The sequence below is a fragment of the Phodopus roborovskii genome, unplaced genomic scaffold (assembly GCF_943737965.1).
Source record: "Phodopus roborovskii unplaced genomic scaffold, PHOROB, whole genome shotgun sequence".
Classification (NCBI taxonomy): Eukaryota; Metazoa; Chordata; class Mammalia; order Rodentia; family Cricetidae; genus Phodopus; species Phodopus roborovskii.
In genome coordinates this window covers 6,872,509-6,890,002 of record NW_026126571.1, presented here as the reverse complement: position 1 = coordinate 6,890,002, position 17,494 = coordinate 6,872,509, and the positions used below count along the sequence as shown (strand labels likewise).

At 39.4% G+C, this 17,494-nt stretch overlaps 1 protein-coding gene across 2 annotated transcripts in view; it reads right to left on the bottom strand.

The window, feature by feature from the left end:
• The window catches only part of Ctnna2 (catenin alpha 2), a 1,034,505-nt gene that overhangs the window by 33,281 nt on the left and 983,730 nt on the right, over window positions 1-17,494 (bottom strand). For both annotated transcript variants that reach the window (XM_051202772.1, XM_051202773.1), the window contains exons 15-17: window positions 16,889-17,070; window positions 7,566-7,671; window positions 3,024-3,158 (exon numbers count right to left, since the gene is read on the bottom strand). In XM_051202772.1, the coding sequence (XP_051058729.1) occupies window positions 3,024-3,158; window positions 7,566-7,671; window positions 16,889-17,070 (423 nt within the window). The remainder of the gene's footprint in view (window positions 1-3,023; window positions 3,159-7,565; window positions 7,672-16,888; window positions 17,071-17,494) is intronic.

The window sequence follows — 17,494 nt, the reverse complement described above, 5'->3', positions numbered from 1 at the left end:
TAATACAATGCCGTCACATTTAACATGCTGTTATGCTAAACTACTTTGGTACACCGTGGCAAAGTTTCTCCTCCCCTCCCCCCTTTTTCTTCTTGCGTTATGCTTCTTCACGCACCCCTTCATCCTTTGTTTCTTTCCCCGAAATGGACTTACAACATCAAACAACACAAAATTTAAACGGTTAGTTCATACTCGAACTGGCTATCTCTTAAATCCATTTCTTTCTTTGTCCTAATATTCATATCATTCTATTGATTTTAAAAAATGTGCATTATTTTATTTATAACTAAATTGGACGGGTTGGCTCACAAACACACATACTGTCTTGAAATTTAATAAGAACTGCACCTTTGGGCTGTTCAAAATTATATAAGCCAACCTAGAAAATAGATTACCAGCAGAGAATGAGTGACTTTCAGACAGGAGATGTGAGAATGTCTCCAAAGACTTACACCTTGAACTTGAACTGTAATTTCTGTCATGACTCAGAAAGAGGTTTTTATGGCCATTCTCTCCCATAATTAGTTCACTTTTCCTTCTCCACCATTTCAAGTCAAAAGCAGGCACAGTAAAACAGGCCAGTTCCAGGCCAGAAATAGATAAAACATCAATATGCAGACATGGTATATACATGTGTATCTTATTTTAATATGTGCTCACCATGTTAGCATAAAACATAACTTATCTTTTCAAAGTCAATATTTCTTGGCAACTGCAGATAACCTATCCAAATCTCTATTCATTTAACAGGGATGCAGACTTCCTGGTAGTTTTCATATATTTCAGAGAAGAAACCATTTTGATGAACTCCATGGATAAGGGGAAGGCAAGCAAGAGAAAGATATCTCCTTTTGAAATAATATATGTGAAATAGCTACTTCTCTTGAAAAACGTAGCCATTTTGTTCCAAAGGAGAACAATACAAATGAGGCATATACACTGGTGAAATTTTCTTGGCAAAATATTTGAAAATTTGTATGTATGGGGTCTCCTACCCTTGACTTTCAGAACTCTGAAGGCAGTCATTTGTGGCTATTTTGCACGATATGTTTATTGCGTCTTACATTTTTCTTCATTTAGGCTATCAGTGAAAAAGGATGAGGACTCGTACGACAGCAGAAGTGGGAGAGACAGCGGGCTACAGATGCAGATGAGGCAACCACACAGCAGTCAAGCTAGTAAACGAAAGCCATGAGGCGGCCCTGAGTAGGAGCGTAACTGAGCAGTATGACAGCCAATGTTCATAACGCACTTGACTCTGCTTTATCATAGAGGTATATAGCGTTCCTGCATAAGAAGCCTTCTCCCACGCGAGGACTTATGAGCTTAGTAAGACTCTAGGAAGGAAACAGGCTTCTTGGTGGTGTTCTCGGTCTCAAACACCTCTGCAAACGCCAACAGTGCGAGTGATTCAAAGCCATGGGCTACATCTACATGATGAAGGACGATGGAAATGAAGCTCTAGCAGCAGTGACAGACAATGAGTACTGAGAAGTTGATGGACAGCAGCTCTACCAGGGAAATTATTCGCCCAGATGAGAGGGATGGAGTCTGAGATCCACAAGGATACCCTGAGCATCCGTGTCAATCGTAAGATTTGAAAGAAAAGTAACAAATGGAAGCACATGAGGCAAGCGGAACAAAAAGCACTTGGTTTCACAGGTGCTGCGGACAAATGGATATGGAAGCAGAGTGGTATGGAGAGCTGTACCATCACGGCTGAAGATCAGAAAGGAAGCAAGGGAGATGCAATGTTTTGATCACTTCTTGGCAAAGGAGAATTGATCATCACCAGATAGACAAAAAAGACACACTGCAAGACAGGTAGCTTGACCGTGGAAGAATGTTGAAGCAGGGATCATTTGGGAAATGCAAAGAGGTGACTGTGCTTTGGGAAGAGGCACAAAATAGCCAACTGACTGAGCTCTAAGGTTCGACTGCATGGAACGGACGGCCCAGATGGGACCTGCATGCCAGCCAGAGCGTCTCTTTCCCCAGCTATGTTTTCAGCAAGGCAAGCCACACAGGGACAGAAACACTTGCCTTGAGGATGGTTTATACTCATTCACAGAGATTTACCAAACTGTACTGGTGACTTTCCAAGACAACAGAAAGGATGTCAGAAGGAACTGACGATTTGCTCACACTCATCACATTGACAGGGTTCTGTTCCTGCTCATTCCACAGGTACAGTGGCTGCCTCATGGGTAGCTGGGAAAAGAACTAAGGGTGGCATGGCCACACTTTGGAACATGGACATCGTTATAGCAAATGGCACCCTGGGTTGAGAGAGAAAGGGGAGGAGGGAGGAAAAGGAGTCAAGGTGAAGAGCCTCGACACAAACATTTGGAAATCTTGCCAAGAAACCTTGATTTGATTCTTCTAAAAATTCCATGAACTTTTTGTTTCTATTCTTTGATGGAAATGATTTAGATAGGTTTTTTTTTTTTTTTTTAATGAAAAAAAATATTAGGGTGATCTACCCAAGAATATATAACACAGTGTTTGATAACTACCTAAGGTTTTGGCAACAGCACATCAACATGTATTAAACTCAGACAATTGACTGCCAAGGGTTACTGAGAACCTAGTGTGCATTGGAACCTGATAAATGTCTCATCGTCTCTAACTTGTGAACACAGTCCACATTTAGAGAGGCTGGCTCCTGAACAGAGAATGAAAATTACCGGCACTAACAAAGGGGAAGCCGACTCACAATGAGTAAATATGCAAAAAGCCCCCAATAATTAGAATAGTCACAGCTTGGCAATGAGTTTCCAGACTATGAAATTAGTTTTCTTGTGAAGAATGGAGGTTTTACAAGGCTAGTATAAACATGGGGTAATTGGAAAATCAAATTGCTCTTTGTGAGCTATTGTAAGGTCTGGAATAATGGTGATAACATTTTTTTAAAGCTGTGAATCACTGTCATTTGGTGTTTTAGCAGTACTGTTGCCAAGAATGCTTGCCTTGGAAGTACAGCATTGGGGACTTGACATTGTGAAGCCAGAATCCCAGCTTACCCCTGACACAATGAGCTCTCCTCCCAGATTCTGAACTTCAGCCTTCACTTTGCTGCAGATGTTAAGCTGATGGCAATACAAGGCAATCCGCTGAAGGTAGGCTAATAAATCCTGCTTACATGCTGAATCAGGACACTATAAAACAAAAGAGGGTATCAATTAGTAAGTGCTCTTCAGTTTCTAACACTTACAGTTTAAAAGCCTTTGGTGTCACATACTTAATTACATTCATTTAGCTCTGCTTTTTTTGTGATGCACTAGAGAAATGCCACAGTCAATGGTTTCCAGTGGTTAGCTCCACTTTGGTAAGATTTTACCCATGAACTCTCTGCTTCCATGGTTGTTTGCATAAATACTGCACAACACCACATGAGTCTGCATTCCAGCATGGGTTGAGGATGGCCTCACAAGGTCTGACCCCTAGTCAAAGAGCTACAGAAAGTCCAGGGTTGCAGAGGGAAAGAGACACAAATTTCTTGAGTGATAAGCCCCCTGGTAGTCACCCATGATGCAATTGTCAGCCTATACCCATGTACATACAGGCAACACCAATTGGAGCTAGTGGGTTTTATACATATGAACACACATATGCAATAACAATAAATAATGAGGGCAGGCATTGGTGGCATACACCTTTAATCCCAGCACTGGGGAGGCAGAGGCAGGTGGATCTCTGTGAGTTCAAGGATAGCCTGGTCTACAGAGTAAGTTCCAGGACAGCCTCCAAAACTACACAGAGAAACCCTGTCTCGAAAAAGCCAGGAAAAAAAAATCAATAAATGATGAAAACTAACTTAAATGAAGAGGGCGTAGAGACACATGAAATAATGTGGAATATTGGGAATATGTCAACCAAAATGCAACAGACTCAAGTCTAAAAAGGGAGGGGGAACTAGTGAAGATGATGTATGACATTTTCTTGGGATGTCGGCATTACTTGAGACTATTCTGTTACCTATCTTGTGAGCTCAAGAAAATTACTGTTCTACAGCTTTCTTTGTTTCTAGTTTTTTTCCCTACTTTCTCAACATGAGGAAGCACAGATATAAAGCAATGGATGCCAAAAGTCCAACACTTCTGTGACAATTTGTACTAAAGCAGAAGTGGGGCAGGGTAGGTTCAGTTCAATTAGTTAGATAGACCATTGGTTTCTTTTCATTTTCTAGGAATGCCCCAATTAACTAAGTCTATGAATTTAATGGGTTTTCCCTACTTATCAAAAAAATGTAACAACCTAGTAAACTTCTCAGGACGATCTGAAAGGCCATATGTGAAACTAGGTGAAATACCCCTTAACTATAGCAACAGAGTCCTTCAACCAGTCAGTTCTCTTGGAAGATTAACTTGCACTGTAATTTGAGTAGATAGATAGCCATCACGTGCACAGAGTTCAACGCCCACTTCTGTAGATATTTCCTACGTCTTTGTGACATGTTCCTGAGCCTTCAAAGCCAATGACTACTGAGTAAATGGAATATATTTCTGTTGCTATCAAATGTTATGTTTAAGATGCTTCTAGGTCATCATTGTTTTGTTCAGTTTAGTATTTGTAAATATGTTTATATATGAATATGTGTGTGTGTATGTGTGTATACACACATGAATTTTGTAAATGTTATGTAACATGTTTAAAAAGCAATTAAAATTACATGTAGAATACTGCATATGTGTGAGTGTGTATGTATGCATGATGTCATAACCAAGAGATAAACTTGAAGCATCTTACTTAACATGAAAGTATGACACTATTGTGCAAGTCCAGTGGTAGTGCATTCAACTACTATGAGCAAGTTTCAGCCTCCACCACCATCATAAAACATGGGAGAAGGACAGACCTGAGTTTACTATAAGCTACAGGAGAGGAATTCTTTCAACACCATGGAGCAGTTTCTGTAATGTAACCATGTATTCAGTTAAAATTAATGAAAACATTTCTTTTATATGTAACACCTACTATTGTGATATTTTTCCCTAAATGTGTTTATCAAGTAAGAATCCCACTGAGACTGCTTTTCAGTTTTCTACAAGTACTTAATACTGTACTATTTATCCTACTCCTGAGATCCATATACTGGAAGGAACTTTGAAATGATATCTCCCCAGAGGGTTGACAAAGCTTTCAATACAAATACCTTACAGCAAATTAAACCAGGAGTTCTATCTCAATGGAACAGTAATTAAAAATGCAGTGGTCCGTAAAGCATTTATATTGCATGCATATCTCAAATCTTCATAAAATTTTTTTCAGGCAAAGTGAAAGCAACCAATACAGTCTTCAGTAATATTGTGTTCATTATTCAAACTTAACCAGTGAAAACATAACTGGTTTATGTTTTATGACCTTTCTAAAGGTAATGACAGACCAATAGAAATTCAAAATTATCTCTGTACTTGAAAAAGTGACCCAGGATTTGAAAAAGGATACCCTGCTTCAATAAAACATTAACAAAATTTTGAGATACTTCACAGATAATGACTGTAAACATAGCAAAAGGATATGGGATTACTCTCCATCTGTTTACTACATTATTAATAGTACTCAAATGTTCTACCTCCTAATCTAGAAATAAGTTTAGAATCCTTTCTCTTTCTGTTTGTATCTTTGTCTCTCCTTCTCATGTGTGTATGCTTGTGTATGTAAGAATATATGTGTGTGTTCATGTTAAGTTTACTATCTATCAAAACTGTATTGAGGAAATGCCTCATATTACACTGTCAACAATTAATATTCTAAACTGTAAAGATAAAAACAGGAATCAAAACTGGGACTATGGAACTTACCCAATGAAATGCCGTGAGAAATACTAACATGGAAACCGAGTAAGTAAGGGGGAAAAACATTCAAATTCCGCTAAATTTTTACTTCCAGGAAAAAAAAAATACCCTTTATTAAAAGTCTTATATAGAGTCACTCAAGCATGTCTTGTGGCTACACACATCCCAGTGCCCACCAGCATTATCAGACTTAGCCCATGGCTTTCCCTCAGGTTGGTGACTTCCTTTGTTGCATGTATCCAGATGGATCTGTGTCTTCTTTTTCTCTTGTGCAAGGACTCTATAGTATTCATGAAACTTTCTAAAAAGAAATTCAACTTAGTACTCTGAACCCCGAAATCTGATGTAACCCTAACATGACCCACAACAACAATTTGGTTGTGAGCTGCTACAAACGATAGTGATGTTTGTTATGGTAACAGAGAAAATAATCTGAACTTATAAGTTCCAAATCAGTTAGTTTTTCAGAAACATCCCATTACATTACCCATCGTGTATAAATACAATTAAAATTATAATGCTTATTGCATATTCTATATTAATTGTTGGATTTTCTGGGAGGAATGGTTCTCCTTTACAGGGTCAGTGTAATTATTTGGTATGTTGACGTGAAGGCTGGGATGTGGGACAGAAAGTAAATAGAAGAATAACTGAGGGAACACATCTACTGCTAGCTGGGTACTGCAACTCAAAAATCAAGAGTATAAGAATATCCACAGAGATGAACTCAGCCCTCTGCCTTTCAAGATCTTCAAAAGGTGCCACCTTCTGAAGCACAATCATTGCTCATTATGGAGTTTCCATGTAAGAAGAGGTACATGTCTTTTTTATTGCAGAAGCTTATTTTGTATTTTAAAGTATATTGACTTTGAAGCAGCTCATACTATAGACTCTTTTTAATTGAAGCTTGAGGAGATAATCAGTTATTTGGAAATGTCTACTGCCTAACGGACTCTCACAAGAAATGTTCCAGCAGCAAGGCATGGAGAGAAGTTCTAGTTCTATCGAGCCTGAATGGAAATTGGTGAAATATAATCAAATGGTCTATGTAAGGCTGAGAAGGCTTCAACTGGACATCCTGTGAATGCACAGGTGAGGCTGAGGATTTCACTTTCTGCTATTTACTTTTTCTAGGTAAAAATATGGTTGAAATTTGTATTACTCTTGGTTACAAGAATTTGTCTGTTTTATAGCAAAACATAATTTATTATGAATTACAGACTGTTAGAGTAAGATCAGTGTTAAGAATAGGAGTCATGGGCTGGAGAGATGGCTCAGCCATTAAAGGCTAGGCTCACGACCAAAAACGAAGTACTACCACATGGCTAGCTTTTTGTCAACTTGACAAAAGCTGAAGTCATTTGAGAAGAGAGAACTTCCATTGAGGAAATACCCTATCAGAGTGGCCTGTAGTCAAGCCAGCCTGACATTTTCTTGATGACAGGTCGATGTGGGAGGGCCCACTGGGCAATACCATCTCTGGGCAGATGGTCCTGGGACATCTGACTTATGTTGTTTTGCCCCCTCATTGTGTTAAAAATTGGTTTTGTAATGGAAAAAGCTGGTTTAATCTGTCATTCCTTAAGCCTTTGGTGCATCTACTGAATTAAAGGTACCTTTGACATGAGTTCAGCTGCAAGCAGAGGCCAGTTTGTAAAATATTAGAAACTATCTCCACATGCATTTTGCCAAGGCATTTCATGGGGTGCTTTAAAATGGTCCCAGAATGCTGGTACTAAGTAATTCCTCCTCTTCCTTTTGCATTACCTGATCAGCCACAGCACGGGCCAATTTGTCCATTCGAGAGCCTGCTTCTGCAATCTTCTTGGCAGCATTAATGACATCAGATGTGTTTTTCAATGGGCCTTTGCCTCTGGAAAAAAATCATGCAACATAATTAGAATTCAGTTGGCTACACACAAACCTACCACATCCTTGGTCCAAGATGCTAGTTCTGTGTTTAATGTTGTCTGGCCTTGTTATTTAAAAATTTCAATGTGTGTGTGGGCTTGATGGGGAGCAGGTGGTTGGGGATGACCGGAAGGAGAGGAGAAGAGGGAGGGGAAACTGTGGTCAGTATGTAAAATCAATGAAAAGGGTTAATTAAGAGGAAGTGTCAGTGTTGCCGAAACTCACCAGTCACCACATTGATAACCTACCATGTTTCCTTGTGTGCATTGGTGAGTGTGTGTGTGTGGGGGGGGGGGCTCCTCCTAGTTTCCTAGTCACATTTATCCTTCTACCATTTTTCAACATTACTCAGTTAAGATGACCATCACAAGAAAAAAGGACTTACTCAGTACCCAATTGTTTTCGTGTGCCAGGTGCTGTCACTGTGTGTATACAAAGCATTTGGTCACATTGCAGTCACAGCCAGGAAGCTGGAGATGATTGTTGCATGCTGGGGCTCAGCACACTTTCTGCATTTGCTAGAGTCCTGTGCCCAGGGAATGGCCCCTCATGCAATTAAGGTGGCTCTTCCCACATCAATTAACAGAGTCCAGGCGACCCCTCACAGACAGCTCCAGAAGCAAACCTTAATCGAAACAACCCTTTATAGAATAGATATCCCCAGGGGCCTGTTTCCTATGTGATTACAAAGTTTGTCACGTTATCAGTTCACAGCAACTGTCACACTCATCCACACAGGTTGAAAGCAATGAATTCTAAATAGAAACAGAGTCAAAATCAGCTAAGTGTGCAGATGCATAGCCATCCATACTGTGCCCAGCACCTTCATATTATTTAACTCAAGTCCAGATGGCGCCTTGAGAAGTACTTCTCTCTGAAACATAATGTCGGAATGTTTGGCTATAATTTCAGAAACTGCAAGGTTCATAATATCATGTGTTATGTGTTTCTGGTACTGATACGTGAACAATTACACTGAACACAAGAATTGTAAATGCCCTTATGCTTACAACGCCCCAACATTTTCACATATGGTTTTCAATTAGGTAGGCAATTAAACATTATATCACTCAATCAACTTGCCTGTTTAATTTTAAATGCTAATTTAAAAGGAGGGGAAATGTTGCTGCACCATGGACCTTTAAATAAACATAGTGTATGAATTTCCACTTTCTCGGGAGGTAAGTAAAGAATAGATTGAACATGCTTACCCTTCGTTTTGAGCAGATTAAACTTCCTTAGTTTTTAGCAGATTAGATTTTCTATTATCCTTCCTTACACATATCTAAAATCCAGTGCATTTATAAGGCACCAAAATTGCTTTCCTGTGTTATAAATGTGATGAGACCCAGAGGAAAGCCACTCAGAAGTGATTTATTTAGACAATATATGGTTCTAAGATCAGGGCAATAACCACAATTGTTATGTAGTATTACAAATTGCATGACTTAAAATGGTTGTCTTCAGGTACATGTTAATGAAGTGTGTGTTGTTTTGCTTTAACCCAGTTCCTGGTTTGGAATTTGTTTTTCTGTATTAATATCTGGAAATAAAAGAGAAGTTCATATTACTTTTGAGGCACACACACAGTAAATTCTGAACTCGGGAGTTTCAGTTAAGTGTATTCATGTTGCGTCTTCCAGAGAATACATTCACTGACGTTTCACTAGACACTAAGACTTTCCAAGGGCAAACTGAATGCGACTCCACATGTGAAATTTGTATAATGTGGATGAAGTAAAGATTGTGTGACAGCCTGGCACTTGTTCCTGACATTGTTTTTACCATCTCTAAATAGCTTCTGTCCTTTTGTTGGATTTTCCTCCATTATTTAAAGGAAAGTTTAGATAAAGAAACTGCCATGACTTAAAAATGTTAACATGTCACATATCTCCTTCAGACTGTAGGAGATCTCTTGTAAGGTTTTACTCTGACATGATCCCTGTTAGTCTTTGCCTTTATGTAAACAGAGTTACTAACAGGTTAGGGCTTGCTTTATTTTCCATTGCCAAGGAAATAAATGTATATTTGTTTACTTCAAGTATTTTGAAGTGGAGCATGACTTAACTCTGGTTCCAAGGAATCTTACACCCTCTTACATACTTAGTATGTATATAGTTCCAAAGAATCTCACAGAAATGTCTCCCCAGACATTAAATACTTTTTAAAAAGTGGTAAAAATGTTCCTAGTTAGTAAAGAATATATTTGAAGACATTGCACTTGCTTGAGGCTCATGTCCTCATCTCTGTGGCCAAAGTGAAAAGACCATAGGATCATTTGTTCCACAAGTGACTATAGTTCATGTGTGAGCACCACAATGGTAAACGAATGTTCAGGACTCCAGTGTCTACACTAGAGCTTCAGTTTGAACTCTAGTGGTTAGAATCTGTGGTAGAGGATCAGGAAGGGTCATTTAAAAAGGACAAATGAATAGTTTATGGAAACACACTCATTTTTGCATGGAGCATTGACACATAGTTGGAAGACTAAGGACACTCCCAAACGATACCCGTTCTCAGAGAGAAGCAGGCTGGAGACCTAAGAAAACTGAGTCACAAGAAAACATAGTCACATTTATTGGCACTAAGAATAAGCAATCATGAAATAGAACTGATAACGCAAATCAGAATTGACATAGCTCAGGCATTAGTGTCTGCCCAGTATAAGCCTCTGGGTTCAATCCTCTGACATAAAATAAATTATTTAAAAATTCCACTGAATAGGCACCAAAATAATAAAGGAGTAAACGTAATCAAGGAGTCATCAGATTTATATGTTCAGCAGTATATAAAACAGGGCTGAAAGGCACACAGGTGGCATGAGGAAAGCCATCCCACAACATGAACCTAATGACTTAAAGATCTACATGTGCACAGCAATCCATATCAAAATCCCAATAGTCTATTTTGCCTAAACAAAATGAAATGTCTGAAATTCACAAGAAATCTCAAGCAGTCAAAAACAATCTGGCAGGATAAAAAAAAAAAAAAAAAAAAAAAAGCTTAAATCCTCTCTGATTTAAAGAACTTACCACAAATGTATAGTAGACAAAAAAGCATAGTCCTGACTTAAAGGCAGAAATACAGACGAATGGAACAGGATTGAGTTCAGAAACAGGACCTCACACACATGCACAAGTGGTTTCCCACAGGTTTGCAAGACAATTTAATGAAGCAGACTATTTTCAATTCAATAAATGGTTCTATAGAAATATTACATCCATCATCCATCAACAAGACATTCCACCCAAAACTGATCAGCATTAAACATAAAGTTAAGTTTAAAACCACAAGGGAAACAATGTGTGTAAGCACTCATGACATTTGGTCTGGCAGGCATTTCTTGGATTAATTAAATAAATAATAGTTAAATAATAATAAAATAATTTAAAAAATAATGATTTTTAAAAAGCACTTTGAATTGAATAAAAATAAACTTGGGCTTAAGTTTAAAAGTTTAACATCAAAGTATATTTTCGATGGATATTGAAACTGAAACTCTCAAAATAAGTAAAATATCTGTGAATCTTATTAAATAGGGAGTAGGTTTTCGGAATGTATAAAAGAATGATAGCAACAGAAATATTCAATAAAAAGGAGGTAAGATATTTCTTCAAAAAATATAATGGCAAATATGCACAGAAAAAAAGACAACATACAATATCACTGTTCGCCAGAAAAATGAAAATCAAAACCACAAAGTTATTGTTCTTTATGCCCATTAGGAGAAACAATATAAAATACCTATGCTTGATATAAGGGAGTTAGAGCCCTTACTGATCACAGGTATGAGTATAAAATGATGCAGGAACCTCAGAAAGTACTTTGATGATTCCTCAAAAGTTTTAAAATACCGTAGGATCTCCCAGTTCTTCTGTAAGCAAGGGATATATCTTCTCTGTGTCTGCAGAAGCACATTTTCACAAGACCCAAAGGAAGAAGGACTAAGTGGCCATCAACAGATGACTAGAGAAAACAAATGGGGTACAGCCATTTTAGCGGGATATTATTCAGCCTTAAAAGGGAAAGATATTTTTGTGCTGTGACAACATGGATAAACTCTGACACCCTTGTTTTCTACAAAAGAAGCTAATTGCAAAAAGATAGAGAGGCTGACTGGGCAGTCTATGGGGCCTCTATTAATGAATCAGTATTTATCTCTAGTAAAAGAATGGATTTCCTCAGCATAGACACATTGGGGGAGGGCCTAGGTCCTGCCCCAAATGATATGACAGACTTTGAAAACTCTCCCTAGAAGGCATCACCCTCCCTGGGGAGCAGAAAGGGGATGAGCTGGGGTTTGGTGGGGGGTGATAGGGGGCATTAGGCAGGTGAGGGAACTGGGATTGACATGTAAAACAACCTTGTTTCAAATTTGAATAAAAAAAGAAGAAAAAGACAGATAGGAAGATAGGAACTATGCCTCTTGTGTGATTCCTAGAGTGGTCAATGCTACAGAGACAGAAAGCTGATTTTTCAGGTGGTTTCTAGGGTTGTGGGGAGCAGGTGATGGGGAGTTAGCGGGCAACTAAGATGAAAATGTATAGACTAATGACAGTGAGGGATACACACCAGTGTACTTAACGTGGCAAAATTGTCTAATTAAACAATTATTATCATAGTAAACTTTATGATGCATATAACAATCAAAATCAATTTAAACGACCACATTTAGCTAATGGCTACTGTATGAAACAATACAAGGCTACATGAGTTATAGCCATCTGCATAGCATTGAATCAAGAAATAAATAAACAGAAAAGCAAAACTGAAAACCAGGAGGAAGAGAAAGAAAGAAAGGAAGGAAGGAAGGAAGGAAGGAAGGAAGGAAGGAAGGAAGGAAGGAAGCAAACTGGTCTAGGAAATTAACAAGACTTCCAAGTTTACCCTAATGTTCATAGCGTCCTATCTCGAAATGAGAGCGTACACGCTGGTGTTTCTGTACCGTAGAGCCAAGCCTACAGTGGGGGAGTTTGAAAGGTGTTTTAGGAAGGCTTGTATCTCTAAATGTAGGTGTCATCCTGTTGTCTTACAGAACATGTTGTCACTGTTCTTAGAAATAGAGTCTATTGCTTCTCTGGTAGACAAAATCTTGCAACATCTTTCATTTAAGTACAGTGATTTGTACATAAAGGCCAGGCTTTAGAGTCTTTCCAAAGAAGTGGTCACTCCAAAAAAGAGAATCAAGCTGGGCAAACTATTACTTCAGTGTGGTGAGCTCCCATCTGGCAACTCATTTGCATTTATTTTTACAAAAGGCCTGTGAGTCTTAATGGGCAGTAGCAGTGTGTCAGTACGTTGTGAGCAAAGTGTTCAGTACTCAGAATTCTAACTCAGAATTAATCCAAGTTTAAAGGGTTTATTTGCTACAGCTGTCTCAACACATCTAGCTTGCTAATATTAAGTGTAACTCTCTAGTAAGGAAAAGCAATGAGAGTATTTGCAAATGTGTAGAATCATATAAGACACTCTGGGACCAGTTTCCAAAGGAAAAAATGCTCTAGGAAATCTTCCCAGGACATGATCCTTGGGTCCTTACTGACTTCTTGGGATTTTGTAGATTCAGTTACATGGCTTAGTGGATAAAGATGTCTGAATCCACGACGCATGACCTGAATTCTATCCCTGGAACACAAAGTAGAAGGAGAGAACTGGTACCTAAGCATATCTTTTCATGTCCACCAACATAGCAGGCACGTGCCCACACACACACACACACACACACACACGCACGCACGCACGCACCCACGAACGCACGCACGCATGCACACACGCACATGCTTGCCACAGCAGGTGAAGCACGAGTTTGCATACAGAAATAATTTACTGGATCTGGAAAATCCTGAGAAGTTAGGAAGGACCCAAGAATCATGAGCTCAACTATGGTAGGTGTACTGTTTAGGTGATGCTATTGAAGTACAAACCAGAAACAGATGGCCAAAGGCAAAAAAAGGCAGACATTGAAGAACAAATTCAAAAAGGTTTGGTCCAGTGAAAAGAGGAAAAGTTTTGATGCAAGCAAATTGTATAGTTGTATGGGTCAGTTTCAGTAGGAAAAGAGGAGAGGAAGGATTGACCCTGAAATGACAGCTAGGTGATGGGAATGAGCTCCTGAAATAAAGCAGAACAAAGTTTGGAAGTAGTGTACGAACTTTCAGTTCATTGCTCAGCATTTTACAATTGTTTATGTCCTGATGGTTTCCACCACACCCCCAGTTTCCTCCTTTTATGCTGATGTTAGGTGACCCTGATTTTTCAGGTAAGGCTGAATTGAGGCTGTCTGCATGCATCTTGGTTGGGTGACACAAGAGTGGTACATAGCGTTTCTCAATATGACAGGAGGAACATGAATTTGCTGTCTGAGGGATTGTGTGTCAGCTTTTGCCAATAAGATTAAAGTACAGAGCCAACGAAAAGAAAGGGGTGTAAGAGACCCTGGGTCCTCTCTCCTCCATGAAGAGGATAGTGCACGGATAACAAGGCAGCACCTCTTCTATTTCAATAACAGAGTGGACTCAGAGAGATGAGGAAATCAAATTCGTGAGGTAGCCAGTGACATGAATAACACAACAACGTAATAAATAAATGGTGACTGAGGGACTTGCATACCCTTTAGACGCTTCTTAGTCAACTATATACAAGCTTCTTTAAATAACCGAAAATGGTACTTAGGAATGTTTAGCTGTATAGAGCTACAATTACTCCTTTGTAAAGTGGAAAAATGCAGTTTCAGTAATGATGATGAACAAGGCTCAATGTTGTAAACTTAGGTGAGAGGCCACAAAGAAAGACCAGTCAGGTGCTGCTTGGCTCAGGATGAGAACACACGGACGACAATGAGAGCAAGGCTCAGCCTCCTGGGCCGCACTGTCATGTCAAACCTTCATGTGTGCGTGTGTGTGTGTGTGTGTGTGTGTGTGTGCATGTGTGTGCGTGTGTGTGTGTGCGTGTGTGTGTGTAGGAGAGGGACAGAGAGAGAGAGAGCTCATCGGGCATTAGGAAAAATGATAACCAGTAGCAGGCTGGACACTTCATTATTCAGATCAGCACACAAAAAAAGATTATTATGTGAATTCTGTAGGAAATTGAACCAGCTTTCTTTTCACTTTTAAAATGATGCTTTGACTAATAAAGAGTCTGTGTTATTCGACATCATTGAACAAGACCCCTCAAATGTATTTATCTTCCTTGACCACAGTTATATATAATGCAAATTACAAAATGTTCTCCTGATCTAAACTAGCAACGTGACTGGATTCATTATTCACTTCAAACTAATGAGATTATTTGTTCCACTGATGTTATTAATGGGTTGCATAATATCCATCAGATAAAATACTAATAAAATGTTGAAAGCAAGCAAATGAAGTCATCGTGGGCCTCAGGAAGCAATGACTGAGGCTGCCACCACTGTCTGATTTGTAGGCAATCCAGACTTAAATAATGGCTCGGACTTTTCCCCCGATATTATTTTGTGTGTGAGAAATACATTTGCAAAGCGGAAGGAGACTAACTAAATGTACAAACTTGAACTTTGAATGAATATGATGACATTTAAAGCTCTCGAAGGTCACACTCCTAACACTGAAATCATTTTTGCTAGAATCAAAAACAATTTTGAAAGATTTGGAAAAGGAGCCAAGTAATGTCGTTAGTACATATTTGCCAGAGATAAAGGGTAAAGGGGATGACATATCCATGTTCTGTGTTTTATTAAAACCTATAATCAATACTTGCCTCTCCTTATTAGGAACGACCAACAATTATTAAAAATGTTCTCACCCATTACATGATATTCTGACATTGCTATATGCCTTGCATGATTTTATCATGCCATGTTCAACCACTAAGGTATTTTTACATATGTTAAAAAATAAACTATTAGTTTTGCATGTGTATCTGTATATGATGTAGCACAATACTATCTTATAATGTAGCATTCATTTTGGCTCACATTCTACCCTAATGTGGCATCAAGTACAATAGCCTTCGGTTACATAATTTTGACAGGAAAATTAAAAATCAGAAATTAAATCTGGATGTATGCAGATGGCTCAGTAGATAAAACACTTGTTACACAATGTTGAATATAGGGGTTCAGATAGCCAAGAAGCCGCCCGTGTAATACCAAATGCAGAAGGGGTACATCTGTAATCCCAACCTAACATGCCTATGGCGAGAGAGAGGCAGAAACAGGTGAGCAGCTCCAATCTCATTGGCTATCCAGGAGGGAGCACACAACAGTAAAAAAAGAGGAGAGCGGGAGTGGAATGTGAGGTTTGGTACCTGAAGATGGACTCTGACTTCCACACACATGCCATGATGCAGGAACCTTAATTCAAATGCGCACACCACGAACAAACACACACACACACGGCAGTTAGATAGATGTGAACAGGCTTGTGGGATGCTTTCAACGTGTTTGGCATCTTGCTTTGGGAGTGCATCCTCTCCTGAGAAGTTTGTGAATGGTATTCCATCCTTGTTGCATTCCACTTCATCATCTCCTTCAGAATTGAGAGGCCTTTCCCCTATGTTTCTTTCTGCATCTGATTGCTCTTTATGTCGCCCAGAAGGGCAGAGAGACTTGTCACTGCCCTCCTAAGAAGACACCAAAGCTATGACAGAAGCACCCAGGGCTTTTGGTGAAACAAAGGCTCCTGTCAGAATGCTGGTGGCTTCCTGACCTGTGGGAGCTGCTGCTCAAAGGGCAGAGGAACAATGTTCACACAATATTCAATTTCCCTGTAAGAATTTTGTCCTCTTCAGCTGTTGGACAAAACTTCTACTACACTAGCATGAAATATGAGCCAAAATTAGTGTTAAATCATGTGCTGTTAGAACATACACACAAAACTAATACATGTACATAAAAATATGCACGTATCTTTCCAACAGGAAATTAACAAAGCATTCACTTTATCTTCAGAATAGTACTTAACCATATCTAAACCCAGAACAGAACACAGATGAGTTACCCAACCGTTGGGCTTTGTTGTTACGATAGGCAATTAAACAAAAATAGTTTCAAAAGCATGAATCTGCCCTCCTCTAGCATGAACAGGAGAACACTTCGACTAGTCTAAGCGCTCCATTTGGAATAGCACGTTAACGTTTCAGCGGGCTTCCCTGTGAATCACAGCGCCACACATGGACATCCCCCTATCTGTGGGTCTCACCTTGTGAAGTCTGTCATCTCCATCATGATCATACACATCTGCTTGGCCAGCACAATGATGTCATTGCCGCTGTCATCCCACTTGGCCACCTCGGCGTCCAGCTTGCTCTTTTCTTGGTGGAAAATCTCCACCTGCTCTGCTATTTTTGCTTTCTCCTCCTGTGGTAGTTGTGCCATGATGGCCTGTGTGGGACACAAGGAGAGAAGCATAACTGAGAAGCATAACTGCTGGTGATGAAGGGGTAAAGAACTGCTTGCTAACCCTGCTTCCCGTGGATGGCAGAGCAAGACTGACAAGGCTTACAGGACGCCCCATCCTTCCAGAAAAGACACAGGTCTTCTCCATTGCAGCCAGGCCAAGAGGAAAGGGTGGCCAGGTCCTCCAGTTCCCTGCCCCCCTCCATTATATAAATGATACGGAGATACCCAAGAGGGCCAGCACACTGACAGTAGCAGAGCTTCCCTGTCTCTTTGATGGCATATGTGTGTTCAAAAGCGGCTATTCTTGACAATTTTTATATTTGGTCTCAGGAAACTTTCACCAGATGAAAGAATACACCTCTTTCAACACTGAAAGCTATTCAGAGAAGGGAAAAAGGAAAAAAAA